The sequence below is a fragment of the Haliotis rubra genome, unplaced genomic scaffold (genome assembly GCF_003918875.1).
Source record: "Haliotis rubra isolate DU_JTF1 unplaced genomic scaffold, ASM391887v1 Scf303, whole genome shotgun sequence".
NCBI classification, from domain to species: Eukaryota; Metazoa; Mollusca; class Gastropoda; order Lepetellida; family Haliotidae; genus Haliotis; species Haliotis rubra.
In genome coordinates, this window is record NW_025766973.1 from 844,793 (window position 1) to 870,106 (window position 25,314).

General features: G+C 40.9%; 1 protein-coding gene across 1 annotated transcript in view; it reads right to left on the reverse strand.

Annotated features, from left to right (window-relative positions):
- LOC124282809 (diacylglycerol lipase-alpha-like) overlaps nucleotides 1-25,314 on the reverse strand; it is a 168,718-nt gene that overhangs the window by 15,240 nt on the left and 128,164 nt on the right. Inside the window, exons 5-12 of the mRNA XM_046718840.1 lie at nucleotides 19,456-19,540; nucleotides 8,917-9,051; nucleotides 7,333-7,535; nucleotides 6,210-6,342; nucleotides 4,757-4,840; nucleotides 3,173-3,331; nucleotides 2,903-3,045; nucleotides 458-526 (exon numbers count right to left, since the gene is read on the reverse strand). Coding sequence (XP_046574796.1) covers nucleotides 458-526; nucleotides 2,903-3,045; nucleotides 3,173-3,331; nucleotides 4,757-4,840; nucleotides 6,210-6,342; nucleotides 7,333-7,535; nucleotides 8,917-9,051; nucleotides 19,456-19,540 — 1,011 coding nt within the window. The remainder of the gene's footprint in view (nucleotides 1-457; nucleotides 527-2,902; nucleotides 3,046-3,172; nucleotides 3,332-4,756; nucleotides 4,841-6,209; nucleotides 6,343-7,332; nucleotides 7,536-8,916; nucleotides 9,052-19,455; nucleotides 19,541-25,314) is intronic.

Consider the following 25,314-nt stretch of genomic DNA (forward strand, 5'->3'; position numbering starts at 1 on the left):
TTTTTTAACATAATTTAGAAACCATGTTTTCTGTGACACACATTCACTTCAGAGACTATGTGTTAGTCTACAGTACTGATTTCCTTGCCCTACCTAGTTCAAGCTCATAAGCTCTTGCACTCATTAACAGAGGCAAAATCATGTGAATGATATTCAGTAGGTATTCAGGAATGAAAATGCAGAGTAGTCAAAACAAGAAACCAATATCATTGATATTGTTTAAAACTTGCCTGTTAAAAATAATTTTATAGTAAATATAATTCAAAGAACATTATCTTGAAATCATGTTGATGCCTTGCATCTGAGTAAACTGGCCCCTGCTATATACACACAAATGCACAACACCAAGATACTCAAAATCCTTCCCAGTTACATTTATCTGGAAAAATCAAATGAAATATTGTAAATATGAATATACATGAACGCTGATCAGAAGTGGATGTGATTTTAAACTCACCTGGGCACGACATCTTTCCCCACGACAACAGATGTGATGTATGACTTAGTCTCCTCTACACAGGATATACTGAAACACAACCGAGGAGGACAATTTTATTAATAGTATCTACTGGTCTGTTCTAGAGTACTTAACTGTTTCTAAGATATCTGAAAATGAAAATGGAAGGGCCACTGCTCAACATACTTTTCAATTTTTAATTATCACAAAGACATATTTAATGGCAACACACAGAAAAAACACATAGTGCGTTTATAATTTTATATAAATGTACACTATATAATACTTTACTTTATTTGTTTTCGTTTTTTTCAGAATAAAGGTTAGTCTATCTGAAAATATCAAACCTATAAATTGTTTGTGTTTAGTGGATAAAACCTGCGCATTTACGATATGTTCGACCATTCCGAACAACAACATTGACTTGAGTGAGTGATGGAGTTTGGTTTTACGCGGCACTCAGCAATATTCCAGCTATATGGTGTCAGTCTGTAATTAATCGAGTCTGGACCAGACAATCCAGTGATCAACAGAATGAGTATCGACCGGCGCAATGGGGAACCAATGACATGTGCCAACCAAGACTTGAGAGCTGAGAGTGAGTGAGTGAGCTATGTAATAATTGATAAGCATTAATGAGCACAGTTAGTGCCCTTAAACCACCATCATCCAAGACAAGCACCTTTTCGGTTTTGTGCATGTATGATGGTATGAACTGTAGAAGTCTGTACCCTACTGTTATATTTGTCTGTATCTGACTGTAAAGGCCTGCAGCAGAGACAGGACAACAGGCTATTGACCAAAGTTTCCCTTTGAATGTCAAGTCCCTTAAAACATGACATGCTTGTGAATTTAAAATACCTGCTTCCAGAATTGAATCTCTCGAACAATCTGACAATGTCAGTTAAGCATGGAACCGACCACTTGGCCTGGATCAGTTCAATATCATGCCAGTCATTATAGATTATTCCCTCACTTAATCAATACCCTGTAACAGAGATCAGTACCAATAACCACTTTAGGCTTCCATAATTACTCCTGGAGTCCAATAATCCCATCACAGAAAAACTATTCCAAGTGTCCTGGCACAGCCGTAGCAGATAATGTGTCTCAGAAATAGACAGAAATGTCGCCTTTGAATGCAGCTTGGTGAAACTGATTGTTACAACCTGTCTCGGTATGCAGTCTTGTAGGCCCTGTGACCAGGACAGATGGAGGTGTTATTGGCTGTGGCTAGCGAACATGATATTTCTGTGCATGTGGCTAGCCAACATTATATATTGCAATGGCTGTGGTTAGGCAACATGATATTGCTGTTGCAAACAGATTTCATATTACTGTGGCTAGTCAACCTGATATTGCTGTGGCTAGTCAACCTGATATTGCTGTGGCTAGTCAACCTGATATTGCTGTGGCTGTGGCTAGTCAACCTGATATTGCTGTGGCTGTGGCTAGTCAACCTGATATTGCTGTGGCTAGTCAACCTGATACTGTTGTGACTGTGGCTAGTCAACCTGATATTGCTGTGGCTAGTCAACCAGATATTGCTGTGGCTGTGGCTAGTCAACCTGATATTGCTGTGGCTGTGGCTAGTCAACCTGATATTGCTGTGGCTGTGGCTAGTCAACCTGATATTGCTGTGGCTGTGGCTAGCCAACCTGATATTGCTGTGGTTAGTCAACCCAATATTGCTGTGGCTGTGGCTAGCCAACATGATGTTGCTGTGGCTGTGGCTAGTCAACCTGATTTTGCTGTGGCTGTGGCTAGTCAACCTGATATTGCTGTGGCTGTGGCTAGTCAACCAGATATTGCTGTGGTTAGTCAACCCAATATTGCTGTGGCTGTGGCTAGCCAACATGATGTTGCTGTGGCTGTGGCTAGTCAACCTGATATTGCTGTGGCTGTGGCTAGTCAACCTGATATTGCTGTGACTGTGGCTAGTCAACCAGATATTGCTGTGGCTGTGGCTAGTCAACCTGATATTGCTGTGGCTGTGGCTGTGGCAAGTCATCCTGATATTGCTGTGGCTGTGGCTAGCCAACATGATGTTGCTGTGGTTGTCAACTGGATGTTGCTGTGGCTACCCAACCTGATATTGCTTAAGCTGTGGAAAGCCAACATGAAGTTGCTGTGGCTGTGGTAAGCCAACCCAATATTGCTGTAGCTGTGACAAGCCAACATGATGTTGCTGTGGTCAGTCAAAATGATGGTATGGGTGCCGATCAACTGTACTGATTTATAGAAATATTGGAATGAGAGGGCAGTTATGCTATCACCTAGTTGACGACAAATGATTATGGTCAATGTGAATCTTTGAACCTACTACCATGGCATGATGATGGTGAACCTGTTTGTGTACAGAAACATGCCCTGCAGAAAAATAGGAATGCACAAAACTACACAAGCAATGTATGTGTGTGTGGGATATGATGTATGTTGACTCACCTGATGAGTCCCCCTGGGGGAGAGAAGGCGTAGCAGTGCAGGGTGGGGAACTCTGGCTGAAGAAGAATGGCCAGGATGGCCGCAGTGCCTGCACCCAGAGAGTGACCTACCAGGGTCAGATCATACTTCTTAGAGCTCAACTCCTGAAAACACAAAATATATGAAAATGACACTGAATGAACCAACATGGGTCTGTAGCTCACCTGGCTTAATGGAAAATATATTTATTGAGTAATGTGGGTGTAACAATGGAAAAGGCCTGCATCTCACCTCAGCAAGATTCATGGCCTTGATGATGATGCCCTCTTCGTCCAGCCTCTTTTTGATGTAGACGGCGGCCTGCACCATCCCCTTGTGACCTTGCCAGTCCTCCCTGGGAGGGGTCAGGGGGAGAGTCTCCGCCTCTGCCTTCAGATCTGTCAGCACATCCTGCAACATGTGAGTTGCTGGATAAACACTGCCATATCGAGACTATGTGCCCCCACACAGACAACCTCCCGACTGTAATGACATTATGCCCCAAACACAAACAATTACCAAGCTCTAATGACATTACAAGCGAGTCCGGTAATTCTGCGCATCCGGTAATTATGCGCAGCTGCAATAGCGTACTTCCGTATCAAAGGTAAACATTGTCTGTACCACATTTACGCTTGAAATGGGGACATTTCTACAAGGGACTGGCTTTTAATCACTAAAGGTAAGTAAATAATAGTAATTGACAGATAAATTGACAGTTTTGTGAAAATTCATTTTCTTCAGACTTTTAAACCTTTTTCTTCAGTTTTCAAAATTGGATTTAATATGAAACACTCTTACTTACATTGATGAAGTGATTTTTGAAAATAATCTGGCCCTAATACGCTTCCATACTTCGGATCTCCAGCTGGATGTTATGCGCATCAGTTGCTGCGCAGAATTACCAGAAAGCAAGCGATGTCGTCAGAACGCCGGTAAGGTCAACCGTATGGCATAATGCAAAGTTAGAATCTAATAGTCGTCAATAAAACTTATATTTCTAGGTAAATATGATGCATACCAGCATGTTTAGTCACATAAACCACAAAAAATAAGAGACGTCAGTTGCCGTGTTGTGGTGCGCGGAATTACCGGACAGCATTGTATGCCCTTCACACAGACAACAACGACAGCGTGCCCTAATGACAGCGTGCCCTTCACAGGCCACCACCTGCCTGTAATGACATTGTGCCCCTCAAACGACATGCTACCTGTAATGACAGCGTGCCCCTCACAGGCCACCACCTGCCTGTAATGACATTGTGCCCCTCAAACAAACGACATCCTACCTGTAATGACAGTGTGCCCCTCACAGGCCACCACCTGCATGTAATGACAATGTGTCCCTCACACAGACAGCCTACCTGTAATGACATGCCCCTAACATGACATCCTACCTGTAATGACAATGTGCCTCTCACACGACAACCTACCTGTAATGACAGCGTGCTCCTCACACGACAACCTACCTGTAATAACAACTTGGCCCTCACACGACAACCTACCTGTAATGACAATGTGCCCCATCACAGGGACAACAACCTACCTGTAATGACAATGTGCCCCTCACACAGACAACGTACCTGTAATGACAATGTGCCCCTCACAGACAACCTACCTGTAATGACAATGTGCCCCTCATACAGACAACCTACCTGTAATGACAATGTGCCCCTCACACAGACAACCTACCTGTAATGAAAATGTGCCCCTCACACGACAACCTACCTGTAATGACAATGTGCCCCTCACACAGACAACCTACCTGTAATGAAAATGTGCCCCTCACACGACAACCTACCTGTAATGACAATGTGCCCTCACACGACAACCTACCTGTAATGACAATGTGCCCCTCACACAGACAACAACAGTCTTCTCCGCATGATCGAGGGCCACATAGAATGGAGTCTCACCAATCTGGAGAAAAATATAACAAACATGACCATCAGTTTCTAAGTTCCAACCCAGAATATTATGACCATTTGCCAAAGTTTAAAAGCAAATTTTCGAATGACAAGAGGTTGTCAAATACAGAGGTCTATTCCATGTGTTTCAAATACTGAATATTCACAAAGCAACACAAATATTCTAAGTTCCTATACACAGTCCTCATGACCAGAGTGCCTGCATTTCCACATGTTCCCCAAATACACCACTGTGTTTATTTCGGTGTCCTCCCATTTGTGAGATCTCCCAGTTGTGAGACACATTAATTAATGGTTCAGTGCACATAGGTGGTGTTTCCACATCCCTACAATGAAAGTGGGATCAGCCCAGTTGTTGAAGAGTACTCACAGGAGGCATAGTTCATTGATGAGTTGATTAATGAAATAGATTATCAAAGATTATGTTTACAGAAGAAATATTTCATTGAATATTTTATTTATTCAGAAGAATATGTAATTATGATAACACATTTTTATTGACTATTATGAAGTTTGAAAGTCATTTTGGTTTAAACATATTTTATTATTATTTATGAAAATGAATTGGGATTGGTGAAGTATTACTGCTTATGTTAACACCGCTCCCATGCAACATAAAATATAAAATGAAATGGAGGATGTGACGTCATCGATATGGACTATTGCATAAATAGATTTTTAAGTACATATAAATATATACAGATTACATCAAATACAACTATTTATAAGTAGTCATAATTAGAGACTTACAGTTGTGTGTGTCTAACAAGCTATTGTAGGAATATAAATCAATCACGAGAAGGTTGTTGAGTTAATTTCTGTACTTCCCTGTGAAAATTTGAAGGTTGTGTCTTGATGATATCATCGTGGACGGATTCAACTATTTTCTGGTTTACACTCGGAGACGGAGTAAATCTGAGTAGGTAAATTAATTTCTCTTTGATCACGAAGTTACTTTGTTTAGGTAACAAAGTGTTTAATTTTTAAAGACATTTACCTGAGTATGTTAATCAATTTATCTTATAAAGTTTCATTAAGTTACCTCCACAAGATTCAGTTACACAGCAAATCAGTAATTAGCTAGGGTGAATACATTCTATCAGACAGGGGAGTATGGTGTGTTTTCGTTGTTAATTACCTACTCTACTGTCTCATACCTGGGAGTCTCACAACTGGGAGTAGACCTTTATTTCAGAGCAGCTCAATTTGCTTTAGTGGTAATTTTGCCAAGTATTACAAAGAATCCAAAATGAGTTTTAGAGTGTTTAAGAGTAGTAAGTGACTTCTTATGACAAGAACTGGTTGCTGTGGACCTTTTCTTCCCGTGGGATACAGTCAGGACACGAATAATGGTGACTCACATCAACGTGGTAGGTGGCGTAAACTACATCCACCTCCTGGAGACCGCTGATACGACGCAGGGCAGAGAAGTTGCACAGGCAGCAGTTGTCGTCAATCACGATGGCGTTTCGTTGCTTGTTGCAGCAGCAACAACTGACGGAGACATACAGTTATATACGAGACATTTTTTCAACACATAACAAATTATGTCAATATTAAAGACGTGTTTGATGTTCAAACACAGGAGTGGATAATGTTAAGATGGGAAACTGCTGTGGTCTGGTGAGTGGAAGGATGCTACTTCCGATCCCCAGCAACATCAAAGCAAAGGACAATAAAAGATGGTAATTTGTTGTTCCTCTGCCTTGTGCTTTCCACAACAGAACTGGTCGGTTTAAAGCCACATTATGTGTGAGTGGTGTATCAATGTTAACCTTGGGTAGGGTATCTCCTTGGGTCAGCTCTACAAAACTGACATTAGTCCAAGTACAAGCAGCCGCTAAGCTAATGCTTAGTCTCTGAATAGATATAATTTTGATAGAAACAAACAATTCTTCTTATATTGGAAAGGAGCCCCAGTGAGAAGTGAGATTCAGAACCTGAGGAAATCTAGACTTGCTTCATTTAGGGCTTTAGCATTGCAGGGAGGGCTAGGCAGTAGGGAAAATAATGTGGTTCAGGGACTGTGAGACAAAATACAGCAGTCACATGAACACAGGTTTGTTGCTATATACCTGCAATAATTTTGACACACAATGTTAAACCCCAAGTCACCATCCCACCTAACACACAGGTTGAAACTTGTCCACCTGAACAACTTTGACATATTCCATCCAGCAGCAGTTTCAGTAGGAACACATGGTACCTCAGTGACTAATTCTAAGCATCAGAGGTGGTGGGGTAGCCCAGTGGTCAAAGCATTCGCTCGTCCCTGGGTTCGATTCCCCACATGGGTACAATGTGTGAAGCCCATTTCTGGTGTCACCTGCCGTGATATTGCTGGAATATTGCTAAGAGTGGTGTAAAACAATACTCACTCACTTACCATGTTAAACCATATGTCGCAAAAGACACTCTCACCTTTCTGTCAATGTAACGGTTACAGTGCAATAAATCCTTTTTTTTTGTTACAATTTTCCTTACCTGAGAAAAGGCATGAGTCGACAGAGCCATGTCCCTGGGTTTATCATCATGGTGGCAGGCCAGCCGTACGCCGCCAGGGCGTGTCTCATGTAGTGGATGACCCGGCGGTAGTCCTCCATCACGGATGGCACACTCAGCTGGAGGAACTGGGTGTGGGGGGTGATGGGCACCCCTGACAGGTACTGGTAGACATCATTGTTACCCTGGGGACAGACAGAGACATGAGTGTGGGTGGGGCAGTCTAGGGTGGTTGGTGGGGTGTGGGGGGTGATGGGCACCCCTGACAGGTACTGGTAGATGTCATTGTTACCCTGGGGACAGAGAGATGTAAGTGTGAATGGGTCAGTTTAGGGTGTGGGGAGTAAGCACACCCGACAGGTACTGGTAGACGTCATTGTTATCACGGGGACAGAGAGATGTAAGTGTGGGTGGGGCATTTTAGGGTGTGGGGGGTGATGGGCACCCCAGACAGGTACTGGTATACATAATTGTTATCATGGGGACAGAGAGATGTAAGTGTGGGTGGGTCAGTTTAAGGCGTCGGGGCCGATGGGCACCCCATACAGGTACTGGTAGACATCATTGTTACCCTGGGGACAGACAGAGACATGAGTGTCTGTTGGGCAGTTTAGAGTGTGGGGGTCATGGGCACCTCTGAGGTGAGTAAAAACAGATTCACACTAGAATGCTGCAGATTCACAAGTAGATAAACGACACTGTCTCACACAGGTGCAAATGGCCAGGTAAGCTAGTAACAGATTCACTCAAGCATGTAATCTGACCACCATTTCCTGCCCCATGTGTTGCACTGGTACAATCTGTTACACAACACGCAGAGGTGTCAACTGCGAGCAACACAAAGCTGATACAGATACTGGCTGTGTAACATTATATGTAGAGAAGTGGAACATGAGGCAATCGGATGATAGGAAAACAACAGAACATTGAAAAAGGTATTTACAAAATTGTGAGAAAAAATAAAACATATTTCAAAGGCTGTTGCTATATGTTATACTGATAATTATTAAGATATATAATTTGTTAGCCTAGTGATTAAAGTGTCCGCTCGTCATGCTGAAGACTAGGGTTTGATTCCCCACATGGGCAATGTGTGAAGCCCTTTCTGGTGTTCCCCACTGTGATATTGCTGGAATATTGCTAAAAGCGGCATAAAACAAAACTCACTCACTCATTCATTTGTCAAAACAATATACCTCCGCCTTCATACCGATAAGTGAATCTGATACAAGCAGTGGAACAACATACCTGCAATCTAAATATAATCTAGAAACCAGACACAAAATAAAAACTATAAAACAAAAACAGTACTATGTTAAAACATGAGACAAAGACTAAATATTCACATGGAATATTTTTCAAACAAAAAAACTTGAAAGGGTCATTTGGAAATAACATGAGCCAAAGTAATCTGATGACATTTCTCAAACAAAAAACTTTAAAGGCACATTTAGGAAAACAAGCAAGTCAATAACATCAAAAGAATCTAAATGCACAGAGACAATGTATATAAATAAATAACATGAACACAGCTTGAATCTGAAGCTGATAGGGTTACATGAGTACCTGCCAGACGATGTTAGCCATGCGCTGCTTCTGGAACTGCCGAAGTAGAACCAGGCCGGCGATCACATCTGATGGCACCACATCTAAGTCCCGGAAGAATTCCGTAAAGAGCTGAGCGATCTCAGCGATGGAGTTCTGAAAAGATATGTAATGAATATGTAATTATCTTGCTGTTGATCAAAGTTAGCTGTAAGCATTTTTTGGTTATTGCTTTCAAATAAATGAAGTGGAGGTACGCGGATGTGTGGAATGTCATCTCCCGTGTGGAGGAGAAGATTGGTGAAAACAGGAACTGATTGCATTGTTTTCAGACTGACCATAAACCACTTGGGCCAGACTGCTCTTGAGTGAGTGAGTGAGTGAGTGAGTGAGTGAGTGAGTGAGTGAGTGAGTGAGTGAGTGAGTGAGTGAGTGAGTGAGAGTGAGTGAGTGAGTGAGTGAGTGAGTGAGTGTGAGTGAGTGAGTTTGGTTTTATGCTGCTTTTAGCATTATTCCAGCAATATCACGGTGGGGAACACCAGAAATGGGTACTGGATATGAACATAAGGATACTGTTGCACATGTCCCTTGAGTGTGTTGAAGCCACTGACCACTGTACCCTACACTATGGTTGCAACATCTGTACTGAACATTAAGTGAGTGAGTATGGTCTTGCGCCATATTTATCAATATTTAAGCTGCATTGTGATTGGGTATACCAGAAACGGCCTTCACACTAAGTGGGGAATCAAACATAGTTTGTTAAATAGAGAGTGAATGAGTATGGTTCTGCGCCATTTTGAGCAATATTCCGGCAAATCATGACAGGACACGAGAATGGGCTTCACACATTGTATCCATGTGGGGATTTGATCCCGGGTATTTGGCGTAACGTGCGGCGAACACTGTAACCACTTGGCTACCCCACCACCCCCAGCTTGGTAAATATACAGGAGACCTTGCTGTACAATATCAACCGTACATTGAATTTTCAGGAAAGGTGTGTGTGTGTGTGTGTGTGTGTGTGTGTGTGTGTGTGTGTGTGTGTGAGAGAGTGAGTGAGTGAGAGAGAGTGAGTGAGTGAGAGAGAGTGTGTGTGTGTGTGTGTGTGTGTGTGAGTGAGTGAGTGAGTGAGAGATATGGCTAGTTGGCACAGTGGTTAAAACATTAACACTCATCACGCTGAAGACACAGGTTTGATTCCCCACATGGTGTCCCCTGCCATGATATTGCTGGAATATTGCTAACATGTGTCAGTGAGTATGGTTTTACACCGCTTTTAGCAATATTCCAGCAATATTACAGCGGGGGACACCAGAAATGGCTTCACACATTGTACCCATGTTGGGAATCGAATCCGGTCTACAGCGTGACGAGTGGATGCTTTAAATATTAGGCTACCCCTCTGCCCCTCGCTCGTGTCAACTTAGACATTCAAGTAATAAGTTGCAAAACAGCATGGTGGCACGTGTGGAGAAAACAGGTGTCCACTTTCATTCCTGTCATGTGAATGTCAGCCTATCTTCCACAGATTAATATCTGACATCAACATATATCACACACAGGAACCTCACATGTCAGACTATCACAGCTCACATAACACAGATAGGCGGAATATTTCCCTTCTCTTATAATCAACAAACATGTAACTAGCTGAAATGGAATCCAAGGACATATACAGCCATGGTATGGGCTGGTTAGAAAACAAGTACAAGTCTGAAACCGCATTCTAAACAGATTCTCATATTTGGTTCTCTGGTTACACTGCTCCAGGGGCTTGTGGTATCTACATCTAAATGACAAAATCCCTAAAGACAATTTTGGCATACCTGTGTTTGTGGCATACCTGTGTTTGTGGCATACCTGTGTTTGTGAGTCATTCATGCAGAACATTCAGAGAGTCAAACATATAGCATCCATGGGTGTGTGTTGACAGAGATGGAATTCAACCTAAAACTGCCAAAGCCTGCTAGGCCAGTGGGATTATTGTTTGCTACTAGTAGAAGGTTACTAATCCTAAAGTACAATGTGTGAAGCTCATTTCTGGTGCCCCCTGCCGTGATATTGCTGGAATATTGCTAAAATCAGTGTAAAACTAAACTCACTCACTACTTGTCCTAAAAGATTATGTGAACCCAGACATGTTAATATTGTACATTATGCAAATGGAACATTTTGCTGACGTCAGTTTATATTCAAATACAATCATTGTAGATATGATTAATTCTAAAATTGAAAAACATTATTCACAAAAAGTGCAGCAATATAATTGAGGGAATTGAGGACAATAGATAATTTACAGCAAGTGTAACAAAATGTCCAATCCTTTTGTGCTGGCAGAATCAAATTCTAATAGCCTGAGGTAATTTCAGCTAGCCTCGGACCTACAGGTAAGCATTATTTTCCATCCAGTGCTGAAGTACCTACTTAACCTTAGACTTAAGGACATTTTAACTTTTACATGATTTGATGTCACATAGAGTTGGCACCATTAAACTCTGCTGCAGTGCAATCTGGTGTGAATGTAGAAATTAGACAGAGAAAGGACACATGTTGACTCCCGCATGCAAGGCAACCATCACAGCTTTGTCATTTCACTTACAGCATCAAAAAGTTATGTTAACAATTTGACAAAAAATTCACCAAAGTCATTAGAGAGTGTTGCCATTGTTCTGCTGTTAACGTTCCAATGAAAACTCTGTCCTCTGTTTTAATTTGAACGAACTGCATAAAATCTCTCAAGGGAAATCAAAATGATATGAAGAAAGTGCGCCTGATTTTAGTGCACGTGTATGTTGTGAACCTCAGCAGGGGAACTAATGACGTAGATGTTAGAGGACTCAGTGGCACTGACAAGTCAGTTCAATGCTGCTGCAAGGTGCGCTGTCTCAAACTATAACACTCTTGTTACAATTCTTGGCAAAATAGCACAAATTCCAGATTCCTAACATGCATTGTGTATGGGAAGGTCTTTCGCCAATACATGAGACAAAGCATTTCATGCTTATACAGAATCTGAGATTTATCCAGGATTCAAAACCATGTGCCCTTGGCATGTGGGGAAAAACAGTTCATCGGCTAAGTCTTGTCAGTGAAATACACGTCACGAGTCCAAAGCATGGTAGTTGTATTTCTTAGTTCACTGACATTTGTCTGGGGTCGAATATCAGCCTCGGAGACGATCCAGATAATTCCTGATGATACATCTTATGGTAGAAGAAACCTTTTTGTTCAGGTAGAAAAATAAAGAAATAAACTCTTGTTGGGCAATATCTGTTTTTAAATCACATTTGCCATATATTTTTTTCCATGGGATTTTATCAGTATAACATCCAGAATTGTGATTATTTTCAGTGTTACATAAATATAATGAACCATTCTGTTCTGTCATGATAGACGGATAAACATGTTCACTGATTCAGTAAACAAGATGAACATGTTCACTGATTCAGTGAAAAAGCTGAACATGTTCACTGATTCAGTCAGCAAGCTGAACATGGTCCCTGATTCATATAAACGAGATGCACAAGTTCACTGATTCAGTAAACAAGACTGAAATATTCACTGAATCAGTAAATGAGACTGAAATATTTATTGATTCAATAAAATAAATTGAAATATTCTCTGATTCAGTGAACAAGATGGACATTTCCATCTTGTCAATGGTTCTCTAATTGGATTCTGGTGAGAACAATTATTCTGCCAAGTATTGAAAAGACAAACTTAATTCAGTCTTTTGATTTACCACCTAAAGAAACCAAAGCTGTCATTCCAAAATCCAACGTTAAATCAAATGCTTGCTTCCAAAAACTTGAACTTTCTCATTTGAAAAAGTGAATGTTCTCTTTGCCTTTTGGCTTCTCTGCATAGCAGGACTTGGTTACTGATTGAGCTTCCTTGGCTGCAGAGATCATGCACAAAACCTCAATACCCACTGACTGAAGAACTACAATTCAGTCACTGATAAGTCTTGCCTATTAAGCAAAGGCACAGTATTATTGATCTTTGTTGAAGAAATATTACAGAGTATTTTGAAACCGTGGGTCTGTGTTTTATCGAGAATCGAAGCTTTTTAGTGTCTCAAAAGTGGTGAATAAATCACTGGAGAAGCTCATCAGGCTGTTAGCTACTCAAGGAAGGGAGCCCTGCATCTCCTGCATCTTCAGGAAAAACTCCAGATGCAGTGGTTGCTGTAGGCACGGGATCGATGGTCATGATGTTAATCACTGGATTGTCTGTCTAGACTAGATTATTAACATACCCCCATTATATAGCTGGAAAATTGCGGAGTGCAGTGTCAATCAACAAACAGGATTGTTATTTTATCACTTGAAAAATAAAAACATTGATTCTTTTCCAATATGGACAAATATAGTTCGCTGTAAGTTTACAATAAAGTGAATTGCATAATTGAGCTGACTTATCTGGATTCAATTTAAAACAAATGGTCATATATCAGGTATGATATAGCTTAATGCAGAAATTCATCTTTGTCAACGATGCACAAGAAGTTGGTGATAAATATGGACATAAACAAAGGCAAACACGGACATATTTGTGATGATACTACTGCTGCTGCTGCTGCTATTACTAGAGTACTACAGGGAGCGGTGAGGTAGCCTAGTGGTTAAAGCGTTCGCCCAGCACACCAAAGATCAGGGTTCGATTCCCCACATGGGTACAATGTGTAAAGCCCATTTCTGGTGTCCCCTGCCGCGATATTGCTGAAATATTGGTAAAAGGGGCGTAAAACTAGACTCACTCACTAGTACTACAACTACAACTAATACTACTACTACAACAGACCCATGAAGGGGTTAGAATTGATCTTCAGTAATGGGATCGAGTGATCAGGCTCGCTGACATGTCATCGTATCCCATTTGCGTAGATCGATGTTCATGCTGTTGATCACTGCATTGTCTTGTCCAGACTCGATTACTTACAGACCGCCACCATATAGCTGGAATATTGCTGAGTGCAGCGTAAAACTAAACTCACTCACTACTACTACTGCCACTACCACCACCACCATCGCCACTACTACTGTCACTACCACTACTACTACACAGAGATGATCAGTACAGCCCCCTAGAGGTCCACTATCTGGGGCCTCTACACAAATGACCACCACCAGTCAGGCTGTGCCACAAGCCAGGCAATTATACAGGGAGAACAGTAGACAATGGCATGATCAAAGTGTGTCACTCTCAGAAGATGACCACTTCAAGGGAAGAAAAACACCCGGCCTTAAAGGAGCAAGGACCAGTTTCTAAGTATTTTTCATGATCTTATCCAAGTGTTCTAGGAAAAAGAAACTTCAAAATATGACACTGATTTTACACATGTGTCCTGTGCAAAGATCTGATCTGATTTGACTGACAGATACAATATCAACATTGTTTGAAAAAGTCAAAGAGTCACTGTCAGAGTCATAAAGTTAAAATCAATCTACAAATTGTTTATTCAGAAGTAATATCACACATATGTACAGGTTACACATGGAGAATTTTAATGGTCTTTCTTTGCAACAATGAAGGTGATTAGTAGTAGTAGTAGTAGTAGTAGTAGTAGTAGTAGTAGTAGTAGTAGTAGTAGTAGTAGTAGTAGTAGTAGTAGTAGTAGTAGTAGTAGTAGTAGTAGGGGTAGCAGCAGTAGTATAATTTGTAGAGCGTCTGTCTCCAGATAGCAATACATGCTCACAGGTGCACTGGAAAGAAGGTCTCTGTGATGTGGTTCAACCACAGTCTTAGCTGAAGAAGTGTGTCTTTAGCTAAGTTATTCTTAAATACATCAGAGACAATCTGGAAGATCGTTCCACAGTACGGCTTGATTCCCCAAAGGTGTTAGTGCATGATTTTTGTATGGAAGACAGATGCTGTTGACCTAATCTTAGAGATCATGGCCACGTTTCACAAAGGGATTGAAGCGCTAAGGTGATCGTAACTCCCATACTTCAACATAGACTTACGACTGTCGTAGCGCTATGATCGCTTTGTGGAATGGGGCCCTGGATGGAATGTGTTCATATAGGGCTAACTGAGTGCTAGTCAAGTCTTTTCCTTGAATAAAAGAGTCAAAATCTTGAACTGGATTCTGTATTTGAGTGGCAGCCAGCAAGGCAGAGAGGTGAAGTAGTCAGGTTTCCTTGTACGACTGATTATACTGGCAGCCATGTTCTGGACTCTTTCAAGTCTGGTGATCAGAGAATGATGAAGTCCATGTAAGAGGGCATGACAGTGACTAGTCTGAGACAGTCTCTTGACCGGACAAGTGTGACTGTCCATTAGTCCTTGTCCGCGACTGCCTCCATATTTGACAAATGTACAGAGGCACGACAGCTTAACATGATCTAAACAACATGAGCAGTGGTGTAGCCTGGTGGTCCAAGTCCCACATGGATACAATTGTGTCCTCCACTGTGATATTGCTGAAATGTTACTGAAGTGGCGTAAAACCATACTCACTCACTCTTAAGTACACTAACATATGGTCTGCTCTTTAAGTCATTACCACGGGACTTACAACCTCGAAGCTGTTGGTTATTGCAGATGGAACTTGACTCTTGCTAATAAAACTTTAGAATATATGGAACACGCCAGCTTCAACCTGATCTGTTGACTAGGTGAATACTGACTGACTGACTGACTGACTGAGTTTAGTTTTACGCCGCTTTTAGCAATATTCCAGCAATATCAAGGCGGGGGACACCAGAAATGAGCTTCACACATTGTGCCCATGTGGGGAATCGAACCCGGGTCTTCAGCGTGACGAGCCAACGCTTTAACCACTAGGCTACCCCGCCGTCTCGACTAGGTGAATAAATAACACTAATAATAGATCTTATACTTCTTATGGAGTGTCAACTTTCATCTTGAGCAATCAATATTCTAAATCTATTGTTGAATGGCAACAGGTGCCTAATATCTGAAAGTTTCAGAATACGTTCCATGCAATCCGCTGTTTGCTATAAGAGGCGAACACAGTGAACAAGGTGGCCAGGTTACTCGGTTGAATGTCACCGATGGTGTTGATCACTGCTTGTGTTTGTCTACAAGCTGCCATGACACAACAGGAATACTGTATGATGTGTTAACTTGCTCATTTGATTGCCTGGTCCAACTTTGAATAAATACAGTCCAAATATGAAACAGCTGAATTTGGTTGATCACAATATTAAAAACATTCGCGCAAGGGAAACATCACTGGTTTGATGGCCCACCTTTCATCATGTTCAGGCCACAGATGATACAGCTGCAAGATTACTGACCAAGACATAAATAACATTCACACACTCATGCTTTCAATCACTGGTTTGATGGTCCACCTTTCATCATGTTCAGGCCACAGATGATACAGCTGCAAGATTATCGACCGAGACATAAATAACATTCACACACTCATGCTTTCAATCACTGGTTTGATGGCTCACCTTTCATCATGTTCAGGCCACAGATGATACAGCTGCAAGATTATCGACCGAGACATAAATAACATTCACACACTCATGCTTTCAATCACTGGTTTGATGGTCCACCTTTCATCATGTTTAGGCCACAGATGATACAGCTGCAAGATTATCGACCGAGACATAAATAACATTCACACACTCATGCTTTCAATCACTGGTTTGATGGTCCACCTTTCACCATGTTCAGGCCACAGATGATACAGCTGCCAGCATTGACCGAGACATAAATAACATTTACACACTCATGCTTTCAATCACTGGTTTGATGGTCCATCTTTCATCATATTCAGGCCACAGATGATACAGCTGCAAGATTATCGACCGAGACATAAATAACATTCACACACTCATGCTTTCAATCATTGGTTTGATGGTCCACCTTTCATCATATTCAGGCCACAGATGATACAGCTGCAAGATTATCGACCGAGACATAAATAACATTCACACACTCATGCTTTCAATCACTGGTTTGATGGTCCACCTTTCATCATGTTCAGGCCACAGATGATACAGCTGCAAGATTATCGACCGAGACATAAATAACATTCACACACTCATGCTTTCAATCACTGGTTTGATGGCTCACCTTTCATCATGTTCAGGCCACAGATGATACAGCTGCAAGATTATCAACCGAGACATAAATAACATTCACACACTCATGCTTTCAATCACTGGTTTGATGGTCCACCTTTCATCATGTTCAGGCCACAGATGATACAGCTGCAAGATTACTGACCGAGACATAAATAACATTCACACACTCATGCTTTCAATCGCTGGTTTGATGGTCCACCTTTCATCATGTTCAGGCCACAGATGATACAGCTGCAAGATTACTGACCGAGACATAAATAACATTCACACACTCATGCTTTCAATCACTGGTTTGATGGTCCACCTTTCATCATGTTCAGGCCACAGATGATACAGCTGCAAGATTATCGACCGAGACATAAATAACATTCACACACTCATGCTTTCAATCACTGGTTTGATGGTCCACCTTTCATCATGTTCAGGCCACAGATGATACAGCTGCAAGATTACTGACCGAGACATAAATAACATTCACACACTTATGCTTTCAATCACGGGTTTGCCTGGTCCAGATTGATGGAGTCATCATGGAGTTCAGCATCAGTCACACACCCATCAGAAGGGTTACATTTCAACTTGTGAATAACAACACAATTCCATTGTTGCCCCTTTAACAACAGCCACCAATCCCAGACCCGGATAGGTATTCAAGCAAACATGTCTCGGACAAATCAGACCTCCCTAATGTAACAGTCGAAGCAGTCGTTTCAGACAATATCTACAAAATCAATGCATCCGTGGCAGATTCTGTTAAATCTTTAATTGCTTTTTCCTGAAGGCTTGGTGTGGATCAAAGGAAACTTCCTGTTCAGAGAGTTCAGTTCCAAATCTTATTTAGACGGAATATTAAAGCATGCTAATGTCAATCAATCAAAAAGTTCTAATTGTGACTTCTAATTAGTCACACCAGAAGAAGGTACTTCCATCACATGCAGAACCAGAAACGTCCTTCTCTCTCCCTTTAATCTCAATGATGGCTCTCTAATAACACATGATCTTCAAAGTTTATCACTTAAAATCTCAACCTTAAAGAAACGTATCATAATCTCAATGCCATGGCTCTCAAATAACATGTGATCTTCAAAGTTTATCACTTAAACTCTTAACCTTAAAGGTATGTATCATCTACCCAAAGTCCCCACTTTATTCCAAATTTGCCAGGGAGTTGAACTCACAGTGCAACCTTGACCTTTCACATACTGTCACAAAATGTCATACCATGTCACATGACACTGACTCAAGTAACCTCGAACCAAATGTAAGCCAAAGATTTATAACCAGATTTGATTTTCACACAAAATGGACAGGGAGTAGAACAAACAATTTAATAAAGTCACCTCAAGATGACCTTCATTGGATTCCACTTGCAGCAAGCTGTCAGATATCAGACAAACACATTTATACATAAACATGACTTGTTTTAATGTGTGTTCATGATGTGTTCTTAAGTATTTTGCGGGGCGGTGGGGTAGCCTAGTGGTTAAAGCGTTGGCTCGTCACGCCGAAGACCCGGGTTCGAATCCCCACATGGGCACAATGTGTGAAGCCCATTTCTGGTGTCCCCTGCCGTGATGTTGCTGGAATATTGCTAAAAGCGGCGTAAAACCAAACTCAGTCAGTCTTAAGTATTTTGAGTCTGAAATGCTAATTAATAATTTTGTGCATAAAAAAATTATATACCCATGGAAATAAATAAGGGAACATATGAAAGTACAAGTGTTCCTTTATTGTTTTGAAGGTTTCTTCACAAGGTATGTATTGCACAGTGGGTGAAATTCTGGAAATGAAAAAAGGAACATAGGTATGCTCATGTGTTCCCTTATTTGTTTCCATGAGTATATAATAATTTTCAATCATTGTCCTTTGCATCCTCTTTCTCATGTGCTCAAACAGCTGGGTCACTGAAGACATGACATGATAAATCAATAACTTCATTTAAGACAAGGGGCGGTGGGGTAGCCTAGTGGTTAAAGCGTTGGCTCGTCACACTGAAGACCCGGGTTCGAATCCCCACATGGGTACAATGTGTGAAGCCCATTTCTGGTGTCCCCCGCCGTGATGTTGCTGGAATATTACTAAAAGCGGTGTAAAACCAAACTCAGTCAGTCAGTCATTTAAGACAACCACTCTCATGACAATCTGTGGAATGCGGAAATACAAATGAAGTTTTTCTGATACAACTAAAACACAGTGAAAGGTTTTGTCAAATGGACGTCAAAGGCCTTTTGGAATCTACAGTCAAACAAACCATTTTGTCAAGGTTGAAGGGACCTATAAAAATACTTTGAGCTATCTGAAGTTTGCTACAAATCTGATGATAAAGAACATATACAATAGGACCAAACATAAGTCTGACACAAGGTAGTGTGACGCTTCAAAGTAAAAAAACAAACCACAGATTTGTCATCAGGAGCTAATATTTTGAAGGAAGCCATACTATTTGGTCAAGTTACTCTTACGACATGACTTTCCTCCTTGGAACACCTACCCTGTTTCTGCCCTTGCGTTCCACACAGCAGCACAGCAGCTGCAGCCGACGGTCCCAACTCTCCTCATAAGCTCGGAACGCCTTCCTGTAAACACCCACAACACATATCAACACTCGCATATCATAGCAGTGCATTAGTGGCATCCAAATGACAATTTAAATGTCAATATATATGACATATCATCATTAAAAATCTTTGTGCAATGTCTTCATTCAATTAAAAGCAGCACTTAATAAAACTTATCATTTTTGGTTTAATTTAAAGTAATTCAAAAATAGATCCAATTATTTTGATGTATATCTACATTACTATTCATGGTTGTTCCTTATGACATGAAACTAAAATTACTGGTTTAACTATCATCTGGGATAATGTGTCTCCTTCAATTTCAAAATACCATCATAAATGGCTACCATTATATATTTCATAATATTACATTCTATATTTGGTAGCAAAATTTCAGGTTAAATTTAATCCTGCAGAGAACACACATGGACATATAAACTTCAGTACATATCCGAACTTGTTAGCGCTCATTATTATACTCCTTTTCTTAGAGAATGATTGTACAAATTGATTTCCAAGCCAAATCGATGACTCAATAACTAAAGCCAAATATTTACATTGAATTTCATGATCAGGACCCCGTTCCTCAAAGCGATCGTAGAGCTACGACAGTCGTAAGTCTGTGTTAAAGTATGGGAGTTACGATCATAATAGCGCTACGATCGCTTTCAGGAACAGGGCCCAGAACTGTAACAACAGGAATATGAGGGAATATCCAAATATGACTCAAATACCATGCTGCAAAATGAGTGTTTCCAAAAGAACTAAATGGTACGGAAGTTACACAGCACGACAGTAATTTATCACTTGCTGACAGGATGTATTGAACAGTGTTACAATAATAAGGTCATGATGGTACTTAATTACACAGAATAAACATTACAGTGTTTATATGTTAAAAAAGTGCAGAAAATGTTAAACATGTAACATATACCATAGATTTTTTCTAATATTCATTAGATGCATGTTATCTTCATCACACATCTTTAACTGTCTTCCAGACTCTGAGTACATGATCTTAGCACTTAGATCTGTCGGATGCCAATATTAAGCTCAAGCAGTTACAACTGTCTTAGCATTAAGATGGCTTGAGTGAATTAGGATCAGGATATGGCATTTCTGAACCAAGCTTCAGGTCATGATGGCCATGAAGAAAGGAGAATTGAGTTCAGCTCCAGAGCCAAAGATTAGGAGAAAGAACTAAGTGGAAGAGGTGGAAGTCTCAGGTGTCCAAATATTATCAGATATCTTTTAGGTGGTTCATCTTTAAGGTGGTCCATCCATCAATGAGCTATCTGGATGTTCTATATTGGTCAACCATGCAAGTACTATCTGGATGTTCTTTAGTGGTCAACAATCCAAGTACTATGTGGATGTCCTCAGGTGGTCATGCATCCAAGTACTATCTGGATGTCCTCAGGAGGTCATGCATCCAAGTACTATCTGGATGTTCTTTGGTGGTCAACAATCCAAGTACTATGTGGATGTCCTCAGGTGGTCATGCATCCAAGTACTATCTGGATGTTCTTTGGTGGTCAACAATCCAAGTACTATCTGGATGTCCTCAGGTGGTCATGCATCCAAGTACTATCTGGATGTCCTCAGGAGGTCACCCATCCAAGTACTATCTGGATGTCCTCAGGTGGTCACCCATCCAAGTACTATCTGGATGTTCTTTGGTGGTCAACAATCCAAGTACTATCTGGATGTCCTCAGGTGGTCACCCATCCAAGTACTATCTGGATGTTCTCAGGTGGTCACCCATCCAAGTACTATCTGGATGTTCTTTGGTGGTCAACAATCCAAGTACTATCAGGATGTCCTCAGGTGGTCATGCATCCAAGTACTATCTGGATGTTCTTTGGTGGTCAACAATCCAAGTACTATCTGGATGTCCTCAGGTGGTCATGCATCCAAGTACTATCTGGATGTTCTATATTGGTCAACCATGCAAGTACTATCTGGATGGTCTTTAGTGGTCAACAATCCAAGTACTATGTGGATTTCCTCAGGTGGTCATGCATCCAAGTACTATGTGGATGTCCTCAGGTGGTCAACAATCCAAGTACTATCTGGATGTCCTCAGGTGGTCAACAATCCAAGTACTATCTGGATGTCCTCAGGTGGTCATGCATCCAAGTACTATCTGGATGTCCTCAGGTGGTCACCCATCCAAGTACTATCTGGATGTTCTTTGGTGGTCAACAATCCAAGTACTATCAGGATGTCCTCAGGTGGTCATGCATCCAAGTACTATCTGGATGTTCTTTGGTGGTCAACAATCCAAGTACCATCTGGATGTCCTCAGGTGGTCATGCATCCAAGTACTATCTGGATGTTCTTTGGTGGTCATGCATCCAAGTACTATCTGGATGTTCTTTGGTGGTCAACAATCCAAGTACTATCTGGATGTCCTCAGGTGGTCACCCATCCAAGTACTATCTGGATGTCCTCAGGTGGTCACCCATCCAAGAACTATCTGGATGTTCTTTGGTGGTCAACAATCCAAGTACTATCAGGATGTCCTCTGGTGGTCATGCATCCAAGTTCTATCTGGATGTTCTTTGGTGGTCAACAATCCAAGTACTATCTGGATGTCCTCAGGTGGTCATGCATCCAAATACTATCTGGATGTCCTCAGGTGGTCATGCATCCAAGTACTATCTGGATGTTCTTTGGTGGTCAACAATCCAAGTACTATCTGGATGTCCTCAGGTGGTCACCCATCCAAGTACTATCTGGGTGTCCTCAGGTGGTCACCCATCCAAGTACTATCTGGATGTTCTTTGGTGGTCAACAATCCAAGTACTATCTGGATGTCCTCAGGTGGTCACCCATCCAAGTACTATCTGGGTGTCCTCAGGTGGTCACCCATCCAAGTACTATCTGGATGTTCTTTGGTGGTCAACAATCCAAGTACTATCTGGATGTCCTCAGGTGGTCATGCATCCAAGTACTATCTGGATGTTCTTTGGTGGTCAACAATCCAAGTACTATGTGGATGTCCTCAGGTGGTCAACAATCCAAGTACTATCTGGATGTCCTCAGGTGGTCATGCATCCAAGTACTATCTGGATGTCCTCAGGTGGTCACCCATCCAAGTACTATCTGGATGTCCTCAGGTGGTCATGCATCCAAGTACTATCTGGGTGTTCTATATTGGTCAACCATGCAAGTACTATCTGGATGTTCTTTAGTGGTCAACAATCCAAGTACTATGTGGATGTCCTCAGGTGGTCATGCATCCAAGTACTATCTGGATGTTCTTTGGTGGTCAACAATCCAAGTACTATCTGGATGTCCTCAGGTGGTCATGCATCCAAGTACTATCTGGATGTTCTATATTGGTCAACCATGCAAGTACTATCTGGATGTTCTTTAGTGGTCAACAATCCAAGTACTATGTGGATTTCCTCAGGTGGTCATGCATCCAAGTACTATGTGGATGTCCTCAGGTGGTCAACAATCCAAGTACTATGTGGATGTCCTCAGGTGGTCATGCATCCAAGTACTATCTGGCAGTCCTCAGGTGGTCATGCATCCAAGTACTATCTGGATGTTCTTTGGTGGTCAACAATCCAAGTACTATGTGGATGTCCTCAGGTGGTCACCCATCCAAGTACTATCTGGATGTTCTTTGGTGGTCAACAATCCAAGTACTATGTGGATGTCCTCAGGTGGTCACATATCCAAGTACTATCTGGATGTTCTTTGGTGGTCAACAATCCAAGTACTATCTGGATGTCCTCAGGTGGTCATGCATCCAAGTACTATCTGGATGTTCTTTGGTGGTCAACAATCCAATACAAGTCCTATCTGGATGTTCCGACCACCTGCACACTGTTTACACATCCACTTTGAGCCCTCACTTTCTAAGTACAGAATACTGGAACAAAGTTTTCTATTTATTTTATATTCTAGATTTTAAACTTTTGGATATAGATTAGATTTTTGGGTCAACCTATTACCGATGCTGTTAACAGTGCTTCAGGACAAACAGAGACATGTCAGGCAGTGCAAATGGCTGTGAGTTGGTATCACTTAGAATGAAGACAATGGAATATAAAACATAGTTTCCACTGATCTTTAACTTCCTTCTGTACCAGTGCTTCATAACAGCACAACACGAACATACCATAGCAAATGTGAAAAAATATCAATCACATCTCACATATATTAAGGTGAAGCAAGTCATCACATTTTGCAATACGATTATAAGTTTCATTAAAAGTTTAACATTGATAAAGTGATGCAAAGAAAGCAGAGCCATCTCATCCCAAGATTCCAATGTACTCTATCAGATAGGGAGCAATATGTGGGTTAGGTTAGTAGACGATACAACAGCGTTAGCTGTGAGCACTGACAGGAATGTCACCCACACAGTACACAATACAATACAAGATGTTAACGAGGGTGAAACTGTTGCACAAAGTACATCTACAATATCAATTACATCAAAAAGAACAAATTTAAATGAGTAACTGACTGATGAACATTGAGGACAATTGTATGCATATAAAACTTCTTTATTCTGTACAGGCAACGTTTCAACATAGATTCTAATGTTGTTGTCAAGCAAGTGGTGACGACGACATATACGTCAAAACGTCGCCTGTACAGAAAATCGAAGTTGTATATCCATAAAATTGTCCTCATTCTTCATTTCCTCAACTTCTAGAATGCTAATCAAAGAGGTGACTGATGAAGGTTGAAATATGCAGGTCATCTTGGGAGAATATATAACATAGAATGTATATATTTGTAAATAATGTACCAGTTATGCTCATAGAACTTTCATGATAGTTTAGCAGTATTACTCATCCTCAGATACCACCAGGCATATATACAGTGATTTTTAACTGAGTTTGTATGAAATTGATTTTGTGAAACAAGGAGTAGAATGTCAAAACTAATTCCAAGTGTAAATCTTTAAGGATATAGATGTGAATGTATTAATCTCCCTCACATGTTTTGAGAGGTTGTAGTTGTATAAAACTAGGCTATAAAGTTTACACTATTATTGTGATATACTAGCAATACAACCATTGTGATGTCATTACAATTGTGACACTAGCCTCAACAATGGAGACTGTATTCCATCAACAATATTTACTGCATGAAAGTTTTGTTACATGTGCATTGTATGCTTGTTTATTAATCAAGGTTCAAGGATCATCGTAAATAAATCACATGTAATGTAAATGTTCTGTTTGTTTTGACATTGATGTAACTACATCCATCACTTGGGTGTTTGATAAATGTTGGTGGTGTGACCCCAACTTTAATACTACCAGCTAGTTCAGTGGAACACATCTACAGTTTTAAACTGAAACCATTATGAACACTTCATGTTACTGTTGTTTTAGTTGATTTTGGCCAAAATTTCACGAACAATTCCAACATGCATTTTAAAGAAGCAAAACTGATGTAACTATAGCTTTTTAAATATAATTATAGGGAAAATGTGTATCATGGTTTAAGTCCTGGAAATTAGTCAAATCTTTGGATTCCAGAAGTAGGGTTGGGTTGTTGATTCACTTCTGAGATCAACAGATTCTCACAATTTATCCATTATGGACATACCTGTAGGAATCTGAGGACATTGTGGACATACCTGTCTGAGGAATCTGAGGACATTGTGGACATACCTAGAGGAATCTGAGGACATTGTGGACATACCTGTAGGAGTCTTAGCACATAATGGGCATACCTGTTGGAATCTGCAGACATTATGGACATACCTACAGGAATCTGAAGACATTGTGTGACATACCTGTAGGAATCTGAGGACA